This window comes from Pteropus alecto, unplaced genomic scaffold, assembly GCF_000325575.1.
Source record: "Pteropus alecto unplaced genomic scaffold, ASM32557v1 scaffold413, whole genome shotgun sequence".
In the NCBI taxonomy this organism is placed as follows: Eukaryota; Metazoa; Chordata; class Mammalia; order Chiroptera; family Pteropodidae; genus Pteropus; species Pteropus alecto.
In genome coordinates, this window is record NW_006434120.1 from 3588395 (window position 1) to 3611671 (window position 23277).

The following is a 23277-nucleotide window of genomic DNA, read 5'->3' on the forward strand; positions in this document are numbered from 1 at the left end:
CTAAAGAAGATTGTGCATTCATCTTTGACCATTTATCTCCGCTGTGGGCAACAAGAAGTCTCTGAAAATGTTATTTATAACCTAAGTTCTTCCCTTCACACTTTAGGCACGTTAGCTCTTGTTTTCGCTCTTTCTCTAGCAGAGGTCCTCAGCTTTTTTGTTGGGTGATCCTGTAGAGTGGCGTTTGGGAGACAGTTTGCTCCCCTGCCTTTCATTCTCCAGACTAGGAGCTTCCTTGGATGTTGCTCTAGATCTTCGTATTGAGCTTTAGCTTTTCAATTGTTTTTAACTCATACCTGAATCCACGCTAAGTTATCTGCATCTTTCTGAAACTGTGAGATCCAGAGATCCTGAGCGTGATTGTCTAGTAAGAGTCTAACTGGCGTTGAGCATAATGAGGTGATTATGTCACTTCAGCATTGTGTAATCATGCCTTTTGGCATCACACTGGCTCTTTCAAGCAGTTAAAGCTTTGCCAACTGGTTCAACCTGTCATCCATTGTGACCTAAGGATTTAATTTTTTCCTGACACATATCAACTTTAACTGGTGATTGATTTCTCACCATAAATTACTGAGGCAGTTTTTTAGAGCAAACATACTAAAACATATACATTCAAATTTTTGGTTTTCTTCAAAGTGATGATCTTAGGAATTTATAACTCTTTTTTTGGAATTATTTTTAGCATCCAGATAATACAGTTTTACCTATGTTGAGTGTTACAATTAAGATATAAATATAAACAAACAAAGTAAAAATATAAATAACTGTTTTTTTGTTTTTAATTCAATTTTGATCATTATATTATGCAAGTATACAATATACATTAAACACGCTGTGCGTATTTATGTACCAATACATGTAAATACATATATTCATGCGTATCTTATATGTTTTACAATCACATAGTTTTAAAACAACTTAAAACTTTAAATTTTCAAGTAGTTTACGGCTTTTAGTAAAAAACTTCTGTCTTCCCTGTCCTCAGTCTTAGAAACTCTTCTTCAGAAGGAACCACTTTTAATTTTTTCAGGTATTATCCCTTGACTTTTTATAATGGCAGATAGAATTTAGCTCTTTCCCCTACTTTCCCTCCCTTTATCCTTTCAGTATAGTGATATCACTGTTTTGGTGACATCAGTATTCAGCGTTTATATTATTAGGACTCATAAATATTATTTATAGCTGAGCCATCTCCTTTCTTGTACAACTGTTTGTTTTCCTGGGGTTCGTTTACTTACTTTTCTATACATCTATCATTAACATATGCCCAAACTCTTTTGCAGTATTGCTTCTCAGTACATCTGAGCATATCAAGTCATCTCTGGAGCTCTCTGTCCCACTGCTGCAGCCCGGACTGGTCGTTCTAGGCCTGCTGTACCGCTGTCAGCCTTGAACTTCACTTTACCATCGTCTTTGGAAGTTCCCTTACCTTTGTTCTCTCTGGATCCCCTATTCTTTGTGTCCTATAATTCTTCTTGGCTTATACCTTCATTTTGGCGAAACATATTCTCTAGTAGCTTCCCAAGGAAAGGGGTGTGAGAGAAATCTTTGAGACCCTGTCTTAAAATGTCTTTATTTTACTCTTGCAATTGATCTGTGGTTTGGCGGAGTTTAGAATTCCTAACTAGGTATCATATTTCCTCAGAATTTTGAAGTCATTGCACCTTTCAAGTTTCAAGGGTAGCTGATGCCATTCTGACTTTTGCTATTTTGCATCTTATTGATTTTTCCTCTTTAAGGGCCTCTTTTATTTTTATTTCGAGTGTTCTGAAATAACCACAGTTATATACTCTGGTTGGTGCGGGTAATTTTTAATTTATTTTATTGGTCATTCTATTAGTCCTTCAATTTGGAAATTCCTTTGTTTCTAGAAAATTTTCATATACTATTTCATGAATAATTTCCCTTCATTGTTTTCTCTAGTCTCTTCTTTCTGGAATCTTTTTTAGAAGTTAGAAATTCTACTTTCTGGGAAATTTCTTCAACTTATCATACTACCTTTGTGTCAAATTTTAACATTTCTATTGTTACATTTCCACATTCTCTAAATCAGTGGTCCCTAACCTCTTTGGCACCAGAGACCAGTGTTTTTATGAGAATCTAATGCCTGATGATCTGAGGTGGAGCTGAGGCGGTGATGCTTGCGCTGGGGAGCAGCTGCAAATACAGATGAAGTTTTGCTCACTTGCCTGCTGCTCACTTCCTGCTTTGTGGCCCAGTTCCTGACAGGCCACAGACCAGTACTAGTCCGTGGCCTGGGGTTTGGAGATCCTTGCTCTAAATGTTCTTTTCTAGACCCTCCTATTCTTGTTTCATGAATTCAATATCTTATCTTTGACGCTGTTTTAATTATAGGTATTTAAAAATTATTTTCTGTTCTCTGCATTGTTTCTTTTTTTCTCTCAAATTTCTTGTTTCTCTTTGTTATGGTTTCTTTTTTTTTAACTTTTGGTGTTTTATTTTTATTTTTTGATTTGAAACTTCTTTATTATGCAAGTGATACATGATTACATTTTCATACAAGATTTTAGCACAATATAGAACCATATTGGGTAAAATATGAAAGACCCCAGAGGCAATGCATAGTAAATAGCTTCATATTTATCTTTACAGTTCTTTTACTATGAATTTTGTTATCTATATTGCATATTATTAAAATAGAAAACCTAGCATCTTCCCATCACACTGTTTTTTAAATACTTTTTTTATTTTTCATTTATAGTTGGCATACAATATTATATTAGTTTAAGGTGTACAACATAGTGATTAGACATCTATATATTTCATGAAGTGATCTCCCCAATAAATCTAGTACCCATCTGACACTGTACATAGTTATAACAATATTATTGACTATATTCCTTATGCTGTCCTTTATACCTCCATGACTGTTTTGTAACTACCATTTTGAACTTCTTAATCCTTTTCCCCCTTTTCACTTAATCCTCTAAACCCCCTTCCATCTGATACCTCTCAAAATGTTCTCTGTATCTATGAGTTCTTCTGTTTTGTTTTTGTTGTTGTTGTTTATTTTGTTCTTTAGATTCTAAACATACGTGAAATCATATGGCATTTGTCTTTTTCTATCTGACTTACTCTACTCAGTACAACACCCTGCAGGTCCATCATGAAATATTTTTTTCCATCCCTTTACTTTTAGTCTGGTGTGTCTTTTATCTGAAGTGGGTCTCTTGTAAGCAGCCTATATAAGGATCTTGCTTTCTTATCCATTCAGCCACCCTATCTTTTGACTGGAGCATTTCTTTTTCATTTTAACTACTTATTGATAGATATGTAGTTATTGCCATTTTTTGTTTATATTTTTGATATATATTTTTTTTCTTCCTCTTAAAGAAGTCCCTCCAACATTTCCTGTAATACTGGCTTGGTGATGATGAACTCCTTTAGAGTAATCTGGTTGTAGGGTCTTGCGTGTCATCACTTTGAATATTTTGTGTCAATTCCTCTCTGCATGCAAAGCTTCTGTTGAGAAATTGTCTGACAGTCTTATGGGAGCTCCCTTGTGGGTAACTAATTGCTTTTTTCTTGCTGCTTTTAAGATTCTCTTTGTATTCAAACTTTGGCATTTTAATTATGATATGTCTTGGTGTGGGTCTCTTTGGGTTCATCTTGTTTGGTACTCTCTGTACTTCCTGAGCTTGTATGTCTATTTCCTTCACCAGGTTAGGGAACTTCTCAGTCATTATTTCTTGAAAGAGGTTTTCAGTTTCTTGCTCTCTCTCTCCTCCTCTGGCACCTCTGTGATGCGAACATTGTTATGCTTGATGTCATCCCAGACACTCCATAAACTATCTTCATGTTTTTGGATTCTGTTTTTTTTATTGCCATTCTGATTGAGTGTCCTCCACTACCATCCCCTATATTGGTGATTTGATCCTCCACTTCAACCATTCTGTTGATTCCCTCTAATGTACTCTTCATCTCAGATATTGTATTCTTCATTTCTGACTGATTCCCTGTTATGTTTTCTATCTCCGTTTTTATGTTTTCTCTCTCTTTGTTAAAGTTCTGAGTTCATTTACTCTTCCCCTGAGTTCCTCAAGCATCCTGATAACTAGTTTTTTGAACTCTGCATCTGGTAGATTCCCGATAACTAGTTTTTTGAACTCTGCATCTGGTAGATTGCTTGTCTCCATTTTGGTGAATTCTTTTTCTGGAGCATTGTTCTGTTTTAAAGAACATTAAAGTGTGGGACATGTTTCTTTGTCTCCCCATTTTGGTTGTCTTTCTATGTTTGTTTCTATGTATTAGGTAGGACTCCTGAGTTTCCTGGTCTTAGTAGAGTGGCTTTATGTTGTAGGTGTCCTGGGGGTCCAGTGGCACAGTCTTCCCTGGTAACCTGAGCAGGGTGCTCAAAGATATTTTCCTTTTGTGGGTTGAGTGTGATCTCATGTTGTAATGGAGCCTTGGTTGCTGTTTGCAACCAAGGGAAGGATTGACCCTTGGGCTGATTGGTTGTGAGGACGGGTCTGCCTGCAGATCCTACAGAGCAGGATTCACTTTACCAGGGCTCTGTTGCCTGCCCAGGCTGCCCTTCAGGTGTGTCCTCCTCAGATGCAGCCCTAGGTGGTGCTCCATTTCCATCGCTGGTCAAAGCAGGCCATTGGGTGTGTGGGCCCAAGGGCCTCTTGTGAGAGGCCCAGCTGTAGGCCAGGTTCAGACACAGCCTGTACACCTCTGGGGCCACCTGGTAAGACTCACCAAGCAATCTGCAGATGTCTGCCACCCATACTTGGCTAAGACGAGAGGCTAAGCCAGAAACCAAGGCCAGTAGGTGCTAGTGCAGGGCTTGAGGCTGCTCAACAAGAGATACTGGGCACGCTGAGGCCAAGTGCTTCTTTAATGAGTTTGTGAGCCTTTGAGAGATTTTGAGAAAGTCCTCAACCTGAGCTGAGCCAGGCCATTTGTGTGGAATAAATCACTGGAGGCAGCTTGGGTGGGCCTGCGAGTTGAGAGAGGTGGAGTCTCAGGGAATCACCTGGGCAGGACGACCTGTGTTATCCAGGTTCGTTGAGGTTGATTGAGACTCAGGTGGGGATGGCTGCCTGCATCTGCGCAGTGCATGGGTAAGGGCTCAACCAAGGAACAATGGATGCTGCCAGCACTTCTGTCTGGGAGAAAGCCACCCCTCCAGTCCTCACCTTGAAGCCTGAGAGCTCAGCACCTCCCTGTATGTCCCTGGCACTCCTCGAGCAGCTGCCCCAGCACTGGAGCTCAGAGCGAGTGAATCCATCAGGAGGAAATATGGGCCTGGGCCCTTTAGGAGGAATGTTTGTGACTCCCACTGCCCTCTGTCTCAGTTGCAACCTCCACTGATTTTCACAGCCAAAGGCTGTGGAGACTTCTCTTCCTGGCACTGGAACCTTGGGCTGGGGAGCCCAGTGTGGGGCTGGGACCCCTCGCTCCTAAGGAATGGGAGGGGGCTCTCCAGCCAAGATAACCCTCCCAATTCTCAACCACCACATGTGGTTGTGGGACCTGCCATTTTCCATCTCTGCCCCTCCTACCATCTTCTTATGTATGTCCCCAGTTGTAGGACTTCTGTTCAGCCAGACCTCAGGCGACTCCAAGTTATGGTTGCTCTATAGAGTCCTTGTAATTTTGGTGTGGTCGCGAGAGGAGGTGTTCAAGGCATCTAGCTTCTATGCCATCTTGGCCTGTTTTTCTGATTTCTGACTTTTAAGTAAAAAGTATTAAAAGTTTGATGATCCTTGGACACTTGTTCATAGGTAAGAGCCAGGTGATAATATACCTATTGGGAATTCTGTGTCCATGGGTGAGACTTGCCAAATACTGAGCTTCACTTTAGGGAGATAATAATTGTTCATTCGGGATGTTCTCCACATTAGCGTATGAATTTCTGTAGGGTGGAATCTTCCAGTTTCCTGATCTGGGATATGTTTTGTTTTGTTTTGTTTTTGCCAGCTCTCTGGATGCTGAGCAAGGGAAGGGCAGGGATCTTAGTATTCAATCTATGGACTTCCAGTTCTGTTTTTCTCACGATGCCTAACTGCTGCTTTCAGGGCCTCTCCGGATTATTTTCTCTGAGCTTGTCGTATTTTCTTTGTTGTGTATTGTTGGGGAAGGGAGAGAAGCAGGTTTGGGTAAGGGAAAAGTTGGGCCGCAGTGCCATTACTATTAGAAATTCACAGCAAGTAAATGCTCTATGTCTCTTACCTTTTTCCAGGCTTGGGGAGGGGTAGTTGCCTGACCTCATAGAAAAAGGACGAGGATTTGAGGTCTAATTGCTTCTCTTTTCGGTTGTACCCTGCCCTTGCATCTCCCACAGTCTCCAGTCCCTCCAATTTCTGGGCCTTCCTGAGATTTCAGGGCTGGAATTGGCTGCCCCTTTTGCTGATGTAGGTGTCACCTTCTTTGGCCTGCTTGCTATGTTACTTACCACATCCATATGCTTTCCAGCTCCCAAAATTTTGTTGACATCTCTCCTGTTTTATTTTCTTCTCTGTTGTTCTTGTCCTTGAGTATTTCTTCCCCTTTTCCTCCTCTTTACCTTCATTTCAGGAGGATTTGGGAGAGTGAACGAAGATTAAAAACATCCGTTCAATTCTCCGTGCTTTACTGGCCTGTGTGGTATTTTCTAAAGGGTGTTTCAGGAATATTTGCATTAATGCTATGCTCTACTTGATGACTACTCTGAAGATCAATATTCATTTGGTATTATTATTTCACTTACAGACCTATACTTGTAGATTTTTTTTTTTTTTTGTCTTTGAAGTAACGTTAAATTAGGTTGCTTGTAAAATTATGTTTTTCTGGTCACTTCTCCAACCCAGTGTCCAGTTTGTGAAGGCTAAACTGAGTTTCCTTGAAGATCAGACATTCACAAGATGCTTCTTTGCTTTACTATGCTCTCTCCCTTCCCCACTCCCCACTCTCCCTTCTAGCCTGGTATTGTTTCACTGTTATATCGACGGGTAATTTTGCTCATCTCTTCATCCTCAAGTAATCCTAAGATTTTATGCTTGATCTATTAGAGACAGTGTGGCAAGGGGACTCTGGTGTCCAGTTGAACTGGATTGGCTTTGAAAGCTTCCCCAGGAATTGGGACTAAGAACCATCTTGTGAAGGAGTTCACTTTTTCTATGCTTCATCAAGTAAAAAGGGAAAAAAGATGTATGTATACTATTGTACAAATAGCAAAATAGTGTATTAACTAGGTAATTGCCAAGGGCAGATCTGGAGAGGATTTATGGTACACTGTGAGCATCTGGGGAGGGAGTCCTTAACCCTGAGGGAGGCATCTGGTGACACAGCACAGCATTCACTAGGTCTCTGCCATGCACTGCTCAGATCCATGTCCTCTTATCTTTTGAGTGTAGCTGCTCCAAGATTCAGGTGGGCCTCTTTTCCTAGGGAAAACTTATAAGATGATCTTTAATGGATTATATTACACCCTCTGCACTGTAGCTGGTCTCCTGGCCACAACTAGTACTCATCTGCATTTTCCTCTAGAACCCCTTCTAGATTCCCTTCACATTTGGTTAGCACCTGCTTGGGTGGCTTACCTGACTGTGACCCAGACTCTCACCCTTGAGGGTTTTGAGCATCTGACCGTGCTTTACTCTGACCATGGCTGCTGCACATTTCTGTTTACCATCAGTCACTGTTGGGCAAGTGTCACCTGGGTGCCAAGCCATCTTGTCATTGGTCTCACCAGCAGGCAGCTTTTGGATGTTGCAGTGTATTACGGGACCAGTGAGCACTGCTGCTCCTCTTTTGCTATAAAGTGGGTTCCATGGTCTGTTTTGTGAGATCCTATGTCAGTGGATTAAATACTCTGTAAGCCCTCAGATAGCTCTAGGCTCAGGAAACCCCATATCCAGATTATGTGTTGATTTTTGTCAATATGGATGGCTGCTTCTAGGCTGGAATGGGTCCATTTGGAGTCATCTTGCTACGAAATAGCTAGATGGTCTCCTTGACAGGTGTATCGAGGGCTCTGCATTGGTTCTGTTACTGGTGTAGCGGGCATTCAGCAATAGTAGTAGCTAGATCAGCCTTGGCAGTAGGTCTGATTTTTGTATATATAAGCTGACTTCTGACCACAAAGCCGATCTTCTTTCTATCTTAGTACCAAGTCCTTTTTTTTTTTTTTTAAATGGTTTTGCATCTGTCCTGTTTTCTCATCCATCCCTCTTTTCCCCTCCTCTCATTAGTGGTTACAGGGAGGAAGGGCAGTGTGAAAGAAATTAAGTTTGGAAAACGAGTTGTGCAAAGTCTGGGGAAGAAAATACAGGGGTTGCCATTTCTTCTTGGAGCTGATTCTTTGTGTGTGGCCATCTTGTATAGATGGAGTTGTTTACGCCTGGGGCCACAATGGATATAGCCAGCTTGGGAATGGGACAACCAACCAAGGCATTGCTCCCATCCAAGTCTGTACTAATCTCTTGATCAAGCAAGTGGTTGAAGTAGCTTGTGGCTCACATCATTCAATGGCTCTGGCAGCAGATGGAGAGGTAAGTGCCTTGCTTTCATTCTTTATTTTTAAATTGTGGTAAAATACACATAATATTTACCATCTTAACATTTTTACATGTACAGTTAAGTGACATTAAGTACATCTGCATTGTTGTGTTATCATCACCACCATTCATCCACAGAACTCTTCTCATTTTGTAAAACTGAAACTCTGTACCCATTAAACATTAACTCTCCTCTTCCCCCAGCCCCTGGCAGTCACCATTCTACATCTGTGTCTATGAATTTGATGACTCTAGGTACCTCTAATGAATGGAATCATACAGTATTTGTCCTTTTGTGACTGTCTTCTTTCACGTAGCATAATGTCTTCAAGGTTTATCCATGTGGTAGTATGCGTTAGAATTTCCTTCCTTTCTAAGGCTGAATAATACTCCATTGTATGTATATACCACAATTTGTTTATTCATTTATATGTCAGTGGATATTGGGGTTGATTTTACCTTTTGACTGTTGTGTAAGTGCCTTGTTTTTAAAACAAAAATAATAACCATATTGAACTCGGTACAGTGTGAACATAGTAGCCCTGTGTGCATAGCTAAAAACATTGTGGGAACACACTCTTTTTCTAACACAGCCTATATTATGTGATGAGGACCACTCTTTTGATGATAGTAGACTTCAGTCTTAAGACAGTTGAGTCCCATGCTGTTTTCTAAGACTACAAATTAGATGTGTTTGGAAGTATTCTGTAGTTTTTTTTAATGACCCCATTCCTTAAGGTGTATTTTGTTTTTCAGTAAATATAATGATGTCATAGAAAATAACTTTACCAGCATTCTAGTAGTATTGTACCACTCATTTATTTTCCAAAAAAAACTGAAAAGTTACTCATCTTATTGATTTTACCTCCTAATCTTTTCTATCATTTGTTCCTCTTCATCTCCATAACTGTAGGTCAGGCCTTGTCATCTGCGTGGACTATTGCCATGATCTCTTTCATTCCATAGCTTTTAAATTGGTCTACCTATCCAATATTACTTCTTCACCTTCTGTGATTTCCGAAACACAAATCAGATTATTTCGTTCTCTGTTTAAAGTTCTTCAGTAGTATTAGAGTGATTTTACCAAGCAGTCTGGATTATGGATGAAGACACCAAAGAAGCTCAGGGAGATCAAGATTTCGTGGCTGGGATGTACTGGAGCCAGGGCTAGCATGAAGGCTTTATGCCCCAGAATCCAGTTTCCTCATCTGTTTCTTGGTTAATGGAACTGTTGTCCCTATTTTTTAAATAATAGGTAGCTGCATTGCAAGGGAACTAGAGATATTTGAGAAGTGCCAGAAGAATGTTGGAATTATAACTTGCTAAGTTGTATACTTGAGATTTCTGGTAATTTTCACCTTAAGTATATGTTACCATGGATAATAGTGCTAAACATTTGCATTATTATACCAGATATTCCCGTGAACCCACTTTCAGGGAAGTGTTGCAGGTTATTCCTTTTGTACCTTTGCGATGAACCTGTAGCACATATTCTTTCAAGACACCCATAGCGGGCTTTACTGAGGTTGCCTTGGGCAGCATTAGACATGTAAATTTAGATGGAAAATTATGACAGAGGAAAGAAGGGATTGTGGAAGCCAGAACTCGGCCTGTGTGAGGACCACTTCCTGCAGGCAAGTGAAGGCGGGTGGGAGGGGTCCTTAGAAGTTCTCCTAGTGTTGAAGTTATTTCTCTATTGCCAATATTCCCTCTCCCCTAATTCTTTTCTCTGATCACATTCCCGTTTGATAAAATCAGTTGGTAATTAACTTGAAGTGATTTTTTTGGTTGTTTCTCATCTTTGCTACTAGATTTTAACTAGCTTAGAGATCTGTTTGTGTCTTTCTCCATTAGATATCTGGTTTTCAGGTTTGGCAGATCACAGACCAAAAGTAATAAGCAGGATGCAGTTGAGGAGGAGAGGTGCCTGGAGCTGACGGCAAATGAGAACTCAGACACAATATCACCAAGAGTAGCCTAACAACTTGGTGTCATTTCTGTGGGGATAAATGTCTCCTCAGTGTCTGTGAGCATTACTGTGTTATGACCTGGAACTATGATTGATAATAATTATAATCACGATGGTCCCAAGTCATTAGGAAAGGTTACATAATGGCCAGTATTGGTGACTAGTGAGACAGGGAAAAGCATAGTATGCTTTCAAAAGGTTTCCATGAAAAAAAGAATATTTGTGGCCAAGGAGTTAAGCAAATTTTTCATATCCCTGATACTTACGTGGCATATACTTCATTTTCTCTTGATGCCAGATTTAGAACCTTATGTAGCTGCCATAATTATAGAGGCAATACAGCATAGTGGTTAAGAGCACATACTTGGGTTTGAATTCCACATCCACTGCTCACTAACTGTGGAACCCCAAGCAAGTCACTTGACCTCTCTGTTTTTCCATTTCTATATGTAAAATGGTGATGACAATAGTATCTACCCTAGAGTCACTTTCCAGAATTATTATGAAAATTAAATAGGTTTAGTGCATATAAAGCACATTGTAAGTACTCGGTCAAGTGGGTTTATTTTTATTTTATGATTATTATTGTAGTTAGAGGTAGAATTTTCACCCTTACCGTTATTTCTTTTTTCCTCTATGTCTTGTGTAGGTATTTGCTTGGGGCTATAACAACTGTGGCCAGGTGGGATCAGGATCAACAGCAAATCAACCAACTCCTCGCAAAGTTACAAACTGTTTACATATTAAGAAGGTTGTAGGAATCGCCTGTGGTCAGACCTCGTCCATGGCTGTTCTGGACAATGGTGAGGTGAGCTCTGTCTACACTCCCCTTTCTCCTCCTACCTCCTCTCTCATTGAAATGTCTTTTTTTTTTTTCATGAGGTGCATGTATTAGGTCGTGGAAGGAAGAGCACTCTGTTTTGACAGCTCTGTTGATACCAACTGAAGAGTAACCAACCATAGGTTGGTTACTCCTCAGTATGAGTTTTTAAATTCCAAGATTTATCTGTAGGTAAAGATTCTAATGTGTCTAAATGTCATTTTTTTGCAAGATCCAAGTACCTTAATGCTTACAGGTATCTGTTTGTTTGTGCTTTAATGTAATTGATTAAAGAATTTGGTATATGTTATTCTTCCAATGGAAAAAATCAACTGTGCACTCTTGAAAGTTAGCTGATGAGGTTCATAAGTGGTTAGTGACTTCACTGGGCACGATGTCTCTGTGGAACCACCTGCCCACGTCTGGAATGTTTGCTCGCAGGAAGAAGCAACTTGCAAAAGCAGAATTGTTTGTTCTGATAGTTGTTAGCTATTTAAATAAGCCTGTTACCACCTATGCAAGTCTTAGCATACAAAAATTATCCAGACTTGATCTTTGGACACAGACATATGGAATCATGTATTAGGGTGCTAGAGTGCTTTATTGTTTACTGAATGCTCACCTATGTCAACTTGTTTTTTGAATCAATCCTGATATCCTGGGTGACTTCAGAATTCCTTGGGATTGTTTTATAACCTTCTCCATTCCTGTTACTTCCCTTTTATTTTTAAAAATAAATTTTATTAAAAATTATTATTATATGGTTGTTTTAACTAAGGAAAACAAATGAAACATATAAAGTTAACAGTGAATACCTTTTCCCCATTCCTTTTTTCCCCCTCATTCTTGTTAGTAGCTTGCTTTATATTGTTTTGGACTTTTCTCTATAAACAGTTATATATAGATGAATATAATTACCTTTTTTTTAACGGGATTATTATACCTACTGCCTTTCTCTGCTATTTAACATCCCTGCTTAACAACATGTGATTACCCGAGTCTATTTTCAAACCATTCGTAGCTGCTTTTCATATACTAACGGACGCTTAGTTTTCCTTGCGTGGATGACCCATGTCCAGAGCTCTACGATAGACATTTCACTTGTTTCTAATTTTTTGCTGTTATAAACAATGTTGTGTTGATTTTCTGTGTTACTGTTTGTATCTTTGTACACATACATAGGCAAGTATTTGTATAGAATAAGTTCCCATAGATAGGATTCCTGGGTCAGGGTGTATGCTATTAAAATTTTAATGTCTTTTGCCAAATTTTAACCTGTTACACTTCTGACATTGAAAATGCTTCCTACTATCTCTCGCTAGTACCTGAAAGTCCATGTCCCCTTTTCCCCTCTGTCACATTGCCCTGAAAAGTCCCAGCTGATGCCTGTTTGCCCTGCATTGCCGTGGGGCGTGGTGCCACCACACATCTCAGGTTTCTAATTTGAGCTAGACTTTTTGTCTGTTTCTGGTCTGTTCTTTTTCCTGTGTCCTACACTGGCTCTTCTAAACCTTCTCCTGCCGAACCGATGTCCAGCCTGCTGCTTTCAGCTGGTGAGTCCCCTCTCACTCCAGATATCTCAAGGATCACCACATTCTCTCACGTCGCCCTCTCTAACCTCTTTCCTATCCATTCCATTTCTTTTGGCCCCACTGTCACTGCCTAGTTTTGGACCCTCATCAGAGCTCACCTAGTTGCTTATGAGAGACCAGTTTATCTACTGAATGGCCTTCCCACCTCTAGTCTTACACACTCCACTCACCTTTCCTGTTGCAACCTGGGTGAGCTTTCCAAAGTGAAAATTTAAGTGTGTTAATCTCTGTTTTGAAATATTTCCGTGAAAGACCCATTGAAGAATTCCATTTTCCCTGGTACATTTATCCCCTTTTCTCTGACCTTTCCTTCTAGTCTTTTCTCCTAGCACTATCCCAGATGAGTCCAGCCAGGCCCACCTGCCTCTAACACATTCTGTGCCCTCTACCTGGAATGCCTTGGCCCTCATCTATCCTTCAGCCCTGTTCACATCTCCTCAGCCTTCTTCCTATAGTTAAATCCTTTCTCCTCTCTGCTCCAGTAATGCCTCGATTATATCACTATTATGCACTTGACACCTAGCTGCGGAAAATTTGCATATGTTCATCTCTCTTGTTAAACTGTGACCAAAGACATATTCCTAGTTCGTTTCACAATGTCCTGACATACAGTAGGTGCTTAATCATTGTTAATGACCTCAGCTTCCTTCCATAGAAAACAGGAATTAATACTTGCCCAGGGCTACCCAACTGATGCCAAATTCTGTCATTCATTCCCTTCCCTATGATGTCGTCTATTTGGGGATCAGTGCAGGGTCACACAGAGTAGAATATGGGTGTTGGAAGTAAAAAAAAAAAAGTGTGCCTGATTGGTTTATTCCTTCTTACTGGCAATTTTAAAAGGCCGTTTTCTCCCTTTCTCTTTCTAAGGTGTATGGCTGGGGTTACAATGGCAATGGTCAGCTGGGCTTGGGAAACAATGGCAATCAGCTGACCCCTGTGAGAGTGGCAGCTTTGCACAGCGTGTGCGTGAACCAGGTATGTGCGGTAGACTCTCAGCTGCTGATCCCTGTCTTTCTTCCCTGCTCTGACCTGGAGGAATGTTGGGGATTTACTCTTCAATAAATTTTTTCAAATGCCTTGTGCCTTCATCTTCCACATTTAATATTATATCTTCCCTAAATTATGATGATGCGAAGCAACACCAAGGTGGTGGCACATCAGTCTTGACAAGTAAAAAAAAGCAGTTGGAAAAATTCAGTAGTCTCAGGTTTAGGCTTTTCTAATGCTTTTTTAATGGTCCAGAAAATGTTAGTCCACACATGATGATGAATTGGCATTTGCAGAAGCTGGCTGTAATCTTTAAGTAGATGTTTTCCCTATCCTTCCTGTTTTCCTGTTTATGGTAACCATTTAAATTTACTTGCAGATTGTCTGCGGCTATGCACACACTCTCGCACTAACAGATGAGGGCTTGCTCTATGCCTGGGGAGCTAACACGTATGGGCAGCTGGGAACTGGCAATAAAAATAACCTGCTAAACCCAGTACACATCATGGTGGAGAAAGAAAGGTAACTCGGCTGTACAATGTCTTGGAATTGTGTGTGCATTGCGGACTTGGGACTGTGTGTGCTGGAGCTGTGGTGTTTGGCTTTGTAACTCTTCTGTTTATTAACACTCTCATTTTGAATTAAGAGTTTGAGTACCAATCAGAATGAACATGAAGTTCATATGATTCTTACACAGCATTCTAAAATAACTTCCTGTGATTGATAGGCACTAATCCATCTTGGTATAATTCCTATAGACTTCTTGTTGCCCATTTAGTAGGGAAGTAAAATAGGGTGTATCACTTTGTTGAAGTACAAACTTTCCCTTTGAGCCAACTAAAACAACTTTTAAATAAATAAAATCTGCCCTTGAAAGGACATTATCTGTTTAAATATTGATTTGATTTTATATGTGTTACTGGAATAGATACTTAATGTTTCTTCAGCCAAATTGTGACTTCTAATTCTGGGACCCTGCCTAAGCAGACTGAGAAATATAAGTTTGGCTTGATGTCCATTTGGCCTTGGATCCTCAGAGTGCATGACCCCTAGACCAGTGCTTATCAGCCTGACGAGTGGTCTGAGCTCTGGTAGGAGATGAGAGAAAAAGTTGTATTTGTAAGGAAATGGTATATTGAAGACAGTTTTTTTTTTTCCTCCCTACCGTCTAAGCCCCCAGGACTATCAGGACATTTTGTCAGAGTCCACTTTGCTCATTTACTTTGGTTTCTAGTCCCTTTTTCCAGGTTTCCTCAACAGTATGTGTTATTTATCCTCACTGAGAATGGGGCGAGGATAAGAAGTGGGGCAACCAGGAAGGGACAAACACAGTGCTCTTGTTCCAGTCTTTTCATTTTGTCTATATGACTTGATCGCTAATGTCCCTTGATCTTGAGCTATTTTTTTGAGATGTTACAAGCATGAACTTTTTATTTACCTTGTGCAATGTGCTGTGGGCTTCTTGATTTAGAAATGGCATGCATTTTTCTTAAATTTTTCAGGGTAGTAGAGATTGCGGCCTGCCACTCTGCCCACACATCTGCCGCCAAGACCCAGGGCGGGCACGTGTACATGTGGGGCCAGTGCCGGGGCCAGTCGGTGATCCTGCCTCACCTCACCAGCTTCTCCTGCACGGACGACGTGTTCGCCTGCTTTGCCACGCCCGCCGTCTCGTGGCGCCTCCTCTCTGTGGGTGAGGAAGCTCAGGGCTACTTCCACCCAGGACCATTGGTCCTGTCAACTGACCTGTTTTCCTGAATATTTGCTGGTTGTGGGCTCTTTTAGGTTCTAGAATGTTTTATTCTCCATTAACTTTAATATCTTTCCCCAAATTAGATTTGCATAATATAATTTAATATGTTATAAAACATTATGTGGATTTATTATTTTCTCCTCTTTAGTGCTTTCATTTTAATTGAGGTGAAATTCACACACATAAAATCAGCCGTTTAAAAGTGTACGATTCAGAAGTATTTAGTACATTTACAATGTTTTGCAACCACCATTTATATCAAGTTCTAAAACATTTTCATCCCCTTAAAAAATGTTAAAGCAATCACGCCCCATTCTCCCTTCTCCACAGCCAGGGGCCAGTTTGCTTTCGGTTTCTATGGATTATCTATTCTGGATATTTCACATAAGTGGAATTATACAGTATGCAGCCTCTTGTGTCTGGCTTCTTTTACTTAATGTGTTTGAGGCCTCCTCACGTTGTGTGAATCAGTACTTCATTCCTTTCTATGGCTGAATAATATTCCATCGCATGTAAATACTACATTTCATTTATCCATTTATCTGTTGATGGGCATTTAAATGGTTTCCACCTCTTGACTATTGTGAATAATACCATTAAGAGCATTCATGTACAAATATTTGTTTGAGTAACCTGTTCTTAAGTCTTTTGTTGTTATACTAAATTTATTACATAATTCAATAAAATATGACCCCAACATGAACTTAAAAAAAAGTGACAAACTTGTAGTTTTTAAGATGATGTATTAACCCTATTTTCTCTCTTTCTCTCAACCAGTCTCAAATACTTTTATTTTAGAAAGTCATCAAAACAGAGCTGTTATAAAAGATAGTGGAATTCAAAGTGACCTTTGGTTACATAATCTGTTCCTTTTCTGAATATTGTCTTCTTTAAGAGTTCATTATTGATCGAAAGTATTAAGATGTTATAAAGCCAAGTAGCCATTAACAGAGATTTTAATCTTTTTTCTTTTATTTCTTATTCATTTCTGCCTTTTTACCAGTGTCTTTCTTCTAAGCTGTTCTTTTGTTTATATAAACAGGGCATAATTGGGTCATGACACTCTGTGTTTGAATGTTAATATCCAAGGGATTTGGGTTGCTTAGCAATTGATACTGGAGGCTAGCCTTGTAATACCTGTCATGCTAGGTATGTCAGACAGCTGGAGCAGTCCTCTCATCAGGTGACCAGACTTCATGGTCTCACAGGCAAGAGCATATTTAGGAAGACTTAAGCTGCTCAACTTAAAGTGAAGCAAATTTTATATTTCTAGGTTTTTTAACTATAATATAGTAATTTTTTTTATAGTGAATGTTACAATTAGAAAAAATTTAGTTCCCAGAATGGGATTACTGGGCCATAGTCACACATATGTACCATGCACAGCCAAAGCACTCTATCTACATCTTCCGATTCCCACATACTACTTAACACGACCTGTTTATAAAAAGCTTCCCCAGCTTCTCACACCTTAAAGTCTTAATCCTGAAAAGGCATCCTTTTCAAGACAAGTGTCCTAACATTTTTTAATGTTAAGTTTGGAAAACTATGGTCACTGGATATATCTCCAAAATGGCTTCTCTCTCTTTCATCTATTAAAAGCCATAAGTGTTATTTTCTTCTCAATTTATGATCTCAGCTGAGTGTTAGGAAGAAAGTCAGATGGTGAATTCACACCTCAGAAGAATATTTCTTCTCCAAAAGGAGGTATTATTCTTGTTGCCAGAAACCAAAAGAGAAAAAGATTATTTCAACTAGATGCAGAAGTTGAGACACTGATAAGAAGTTGTTTTTTAGATGGGTAGGGTAGCGATCATGACTCCTGGACTTTTTGCCCATCGTAATTATGTCCTTCAATTCACTGGTAATACACGTCACAGGTCAAGGAAAGCTTGATTTTTGAGAGATCGTCGACCTTTCCTCCAGAGCCAAGAGAGCTCTGCATTGTGTGGGTGTTGGGGAGCTATAGATGTCTCTACGTGAGAACATACTGCTTAGCATCACCACTTAAGTGGTGAGTTTGTTTCTTGGGACTCTTTGAGTAGAATATACTTAACCTCTTACAACTACCCCAAAGCAGGGCAAAGGTGTTCTTAGTGTTCCTGTAAAGGAAAATCAGTCAGTTCATAACCCTGGAAGAGAACCACTCAAGTTTTGAGCAAGTAGTTACATAATCATGGACTACCTATAACATTTCTTTAAAAAAAAACAAACAAACATATTTCTAGTGTCTAGCTTAGTATGTAAGATCGGTATTTGGCCTTTCCAAATATGTAATTTTTGGTGGTGTATAGGTTCACGATACTGATTTTAATACTGTGAAGCATGAAGTATTTTAATACAAGTAAAGCATGAACTCTTTTGAAAAAAAATCTCATGGAATTATCCATAATGCTAGTGATTATATTTTTGAAGTCTTTCAAGTCTCGAGTATGTTTCCTGAGCTTCCTGTATTAATAATGTGTTCGTTGCCTTCAGAGCATGAAGACTTTTTAACAGTTTCAGAGTCACTGAAGAAAGAATTTGACAGTCCAGAAACAGCCGACCTAAAGTTTCGAATTGATGGGAAATATATCCATGTCCATAAAGCTGTTTTGAAAATCAGGTATTTTTTGCATGAACTTTGAAACATCAATAACTTTACTTTCTTTTTTGCAACATCTGTTTCTTTGTTACTCCATAAGATGGGGACTGATAAGAAATAGCCTTGGCAGTAAAGAGAAATGGCACAACTTGACATTTTTGCAGATAGTAATATTCTACTTATTATTGAAGAGTTTTGTGCATACATGTGAATATGCAGGTACACACGTGCCTTTTCGAAGAAACAATGTAGTAGTATAAGTATTTGTCTATGTTGTTTGTAAATGAAGGATCCTGTGAATTTTATTTCCACCAAAAAAATGTGTGTGCATGGTCAAAAAATAGGAAAGATTGTCAGGGGAAAGCCCTCTTTTACTCTTAAGATTCATTTTCCCCAAGCAGCAAATTCTCATAGTCAGGAATAATGCTGGACTTCTCGCCTGAGGGACATCTAATTCCCAATTAAAGAAATGTTCTTTAGCTACATGCAGGAGTTTTTTGTATGAATGGAGAGAACTTTGTATTTATTAATAATTGTTTGGACCGTTGCTCACTAAAGCTGTCATTACAGAGAAAGAGGTACATAAAATCAGACCATTGAGAATTGAAGTGACCATTTACAAGTCTTTTTGGAAATTTAGTTAAAAACCTATTTACACAATAACACGTTTAAGGGAACCAAAACACCATATGTCATTCATTACTTGAGGAAATAAGTATCTGCACCAAAGTATTAATCGAAAGATGGACTGGAAATGTTTCTGTCTGTGAACCTGTGGGCAACCAGTCTATTCCTTTCATGTGTAGTTTTCTAAATCATTTTACCTACTGTTCCTTGCTTAGACAACCATTTCTTTTTACTTCTCAGATGAAGTAATTTCTTAGGTAAGTGAAGCCATTCTATTAGTATTCTGAATGGATTTTAAAAATATTTTGTTTATACTCTATCTCATTTTTTAAAGATTTGGAAAGATGATTTTTTAAAACTATAAAGTATATTATACTTTAAGAAAATGTAATATTTGGAAATCAGTTCCTCATACAGGTAGATTTGTATGTGTTAACATACAAGAAGGCCCATTTAGGTTTATTGAAATATGCATTATCCAGGTTTTATAAATAAACTGGTAACAGACTTGGGAGGAGAGAAACGGGAGTAAGGCAAAGCAAAGAAACAAAATAGCAGCGATGGCCATTTTGAAGATGAGTCAGAAAAGAAGGAAAATTATCATGTAAGGTAATGAAACAATAATCAGCTTAACCACAGTCCAGTTAACCTTTAAAACCGGTTTAAGAACATATGCTGTTTACATGAAACAAAAAACAAATGAATCATTTAAATGAATTTATAATGATAAGTTTGAACTCTCATTTTTTAATTTCCTTTAATTTCATTGTTTAAAATGCATTTCTGTATACCTTTTAAAAAGTAAGTGAGCAAAAATATCCTGATTTGAATGGGAGTATCAGCCGGAAACTGCAGTACTGCAGAGGTGCTAGGCACTCCTAGGCTCTGTGAGTGATTCTTAATGTTTCACAGGAGGTGCTCATCAAAAATGAAAGTGTACATAAAAGACAAATATAAAAATCCTTGCACATGGAATGTTTTTAGGGTGCTAGCTACAGATTCATGATCCTGGTGTGTGCAGGCCCAAATGTAGTAGTAGTTAAGGATAACTGTAGTATTTGTTTACCTGATTCCATCAGCTGAATTAAGTATCTTTTGCTCTTCTGTTTTAGGTGTGAGCACTTTCGATCCATGTTTCAGTCTTATTGGAATGAGGACATGAAAGAAGTGATAGAAATAGACCAGTTTTCTTACCCAGTGTATCGTGCCTTTCTCCAGTACCTCTACACAGACGCAGTTGACCTGCCACCTGAAGATGCTATAGGTACCTCAGCTACACTGGGACTGGCCAGGTCACATGGTCAGAAATATATCTCATCTTCTTACAGTATTGAAATGTAAAGTTAATCAGGTTTATTGACTTTTATATAGTTTTTAAAAAAATATTTGAAGCAAATATGTTTAAAAATAGTATTGTGTAGTTATTATGGACACAGTTTCTGACAGTGGACTTATTTTTTTAATGCTGAAGTATAATTTGATGATAGATTAAGCATATCGTTTTGGAAACAAAATGAGGGGGGGAATTTCATTTTTTTCCCTTCCTTTGTATCATAGAAGAAATTGTATAAAGTGAATATAAGAGAGGTATATTTGGGAGGTGGGGAGGTAGAAGGAGTAAGGAAGAGAACTTATTTAATAAAACTCAGAGTAGTATTTTCTAAGAAACTTCTGCTGATTTACCTACATAACTCTGTGCACCAAAATGAAATACACACACACACGGACACACACACACACATACACATACACACATATGTGTGTGTATATATATGTATATAATTATGGGAAATTATCATAAACTTTATTAAACTTTCCACACTTTTTACTTTTAGGTCTTTTGGATTTGGCAACATCTTACTGTGAAAACAGATTGAAAAAACTTTGTCAGCACATTATCAAGCGAGGAATCACTGTGGAGAATGCCTTTTCATTATTCTCTGCTGCGGTCAGATATGATGCAGAGGTAACATAAAACCACAAACAAAAACTCAACCCACCCTTCACTCCCTGTGTGCATCTTTCTCTCCTCCTCCTCACATGAGACAAGGACCACATTGAGTAACTTCCCTTCTATTTAGGGAATCAATGAACTGACTGACTCCTGAAAAACGAAATCTGGCGTTCTCGTTCTCTGTTCATAGTTTCAAAAATGGTTGCTCCTCTACTTTCATTTTTAACTAAGAAAAGAAACTGAGGTCCCTGCAGCTGTACTACACATCGAAATATGAAATACATATCTAATTGGACTAACAAACAGCATATTTTAGTTCAAGTATTTCTCAAAATCAGCATATATATATTTTTTTCAAGACCCACTTGTGCTGTCTCCCAATTCTGCCCTGTCATAAGCCAAGGATACTTTATGATTTATATCTGGGTATGCTCTGAAATTCTTGTTATCATCTAAACATAACACAATTATTTATGTGCAAAGAACTTGCTCCAGACTCCTTTTTATTTGTTTTTACACTGGATTGAATTCTTCATCTGGAATTCATGGATCTCTAGAGAGTTTGTAAGTGAAAGGGCTTTTGGGAGTCTGAAATTTTATGTTTATGTGCATTTTTTTTAGAGTTAAGAACCAAAGCAACATTAGATTGTAAGCTCCTCACGAGCAGGAACTGTATCTTATTCATTCGTGTACTCTCTTGTGCCTGGCACGTAGTAGGCTCTGGACGATAAATGTTTGTGGAACCCCCTGAAGGCAGCTTTGAGGATAATCAGGGAACTAAAGGCTGGTATGGTTGGTTTTACAAATTCATAGGGAATAAAAGGTAGCTTTGGAGTTCAAAATGTCTCCAAATACCTGCAAAGATTTGCAGATACGGACTTGGAGGTGTGGTGGAGGACAGACTTCATCTTTATCACACTTAGAGATTGAAGTGAATCATTGTGTCATGTATTTTCCAAATGTATCCTATTTTTATTTGAGATTATATTATGGTTATAAATATCTGTTAAGATCAAATATAGCTGACTTTCTCTGTGGCCCTTTCAACATATGGAAAAATGATCAAAAGATATTATTTCTAACAGGAAATGGAAGTATAGTTTTTTTTTCCTACTCTTTCTTTGACACCATGAGCTTTATTATTAGAAATGCTGTTTCTTTAGATTTAACTTCTTAATTTCCACCCAGTGATCTAATTTTAAATTGGCTGGTGCCTTTTCTCTTCATTAAGTGATTGATTTTAGAATCTTTTTTGTGCCTCTCCGTACTCCTCCTCATTGCTAGTGAGTTTCTTATTCTTGGGATGGGATCTGGCTCACAAAAATCACCTGGGCAGAGGCAATCATCTTGACTCTAGTTGCCAGAAATTTCTTCCTCACTTCCAGCTAAAATCTACCCTAGAATGTTTACAGATAAAGTCTTTATGCCAGCTGATCATTCTCTTTTACTAGTTTTTATTTTTCTCATATTAAATATAAACATATTAAAAATTGTCCCTTATTATATATCACAAATGCATGATTCCCCAGAGTCTGTCACAGTGCAGGCATATAGTTGGTATTCAGAAATATATGTTGAGTTAAACAAATGAATGAATATATTTGAAATACCTAACCATGGAGGTGTGCTTATTAAAAAACGTAAAAAACAAACAAACAAACAAACCTACAAATACTACACATTGAATATAGAAAAAAATAGAAAATGGAAGACAAAATGAAAAGAATCACTTCTATCTAGGCTGTATATTTTTGGTTCTGATAGGAGTTATATAATTGTTTAAGGTACTTTAACATTTTATTTCCTTAATGCTATCAAATATAGTAAGTGAATAAATGAAGTCTTTGGAATGTAAAATTAAACCCACTTACTATATCTACTAGTTGATGGAAGCTACTACTAAGCCACATGGAAATTAATTGCAAAAACTACTATTTTGAGAAGTTCAACCTGGGGATACTAGATGACATTTCCTTCACTCTGTGGGTTGAAACTAGAGACTACCTGCTTCTCACATTTCTTCGCTTATCTAGAAAAGTTATTGTGGTTCCTCCATACCTCCTTTTGACAAGGTAATTTTGAAGCAAATATACACACATAAAAGCAACAAAAATTTATTTATTGACTCAGTAGTTAGGAAGATTTTTGAAAGTAAGCTGACTATTATGGAACATTTGCATTATGAATGCATAGTCAACCTTTCTATTGGTTTTAATAGTATAGCAGGACTTGGAGAAGGAGCACTTAAATATTCTGTAGCACAAATCGGAATAAATATTGACATCAAGGGAGAAAATATGAGTAAAACATTGAACCATCTGTGTCACATTATAAAAAAACTTAAATGCTTCTTTTTATACCGTTTCTTTTTAAGAGATTTTTGTTTTCTATGTGTATTTGAACGTTAGGAGAAACAGTGCGAAGTATTATTTGTTTAACCAAATTAGAGAACTTTCCAGAAAATCCTACTCGCTGAGCAAC

The 23277-nt window shown here is 38.4% G+C and overlaps 1 protein-coding gene across 5 annotated transcripts in view; it reads left to right on the forward strand.

Moving 5' to 3' along the window:
- Nucleotides 1-23277, forward strand: part of RCBTB1 (RCC1 and BTB domain containing protein 1) — a 53799-nt gene that overhangs the window by 24975 nt on the left and 5547 nt on the right. For 4 of the 5 annotated variants that reach the window (XM_015587125.2, XM_006909016.3, XM_025044782.1 and 1 more), the window contains exons 5-12: nt 8335-8501; nt 11126-11284; nt 13759-13866; nt 14258-14400; nt 15381-15571; nt 18110-18236; nt 19955-20106; nt 20678-20808. In XM_015587125.2, coding sequence (XP_015442611.1) covers nt 8335-8501; nt 11126-11284; nt 13759-13866; nt 14258-14400; nt 15381-15571; nt 18110-18236; nt 19955-20106; nt 20678-20808 — 1178 coding nt within the window. The remainder of the gene's footprint in view (nt 1-8334; nt 8502-11125; nt 11285-13758; nt 13867-14257; nt 14401-15380; nt 15572-18109; nt 18237-19954; nt 20107-20677; nt 20809-23277) is intronic. The other variant, XM_025044783.1, reaches the window with a different exon arrangement.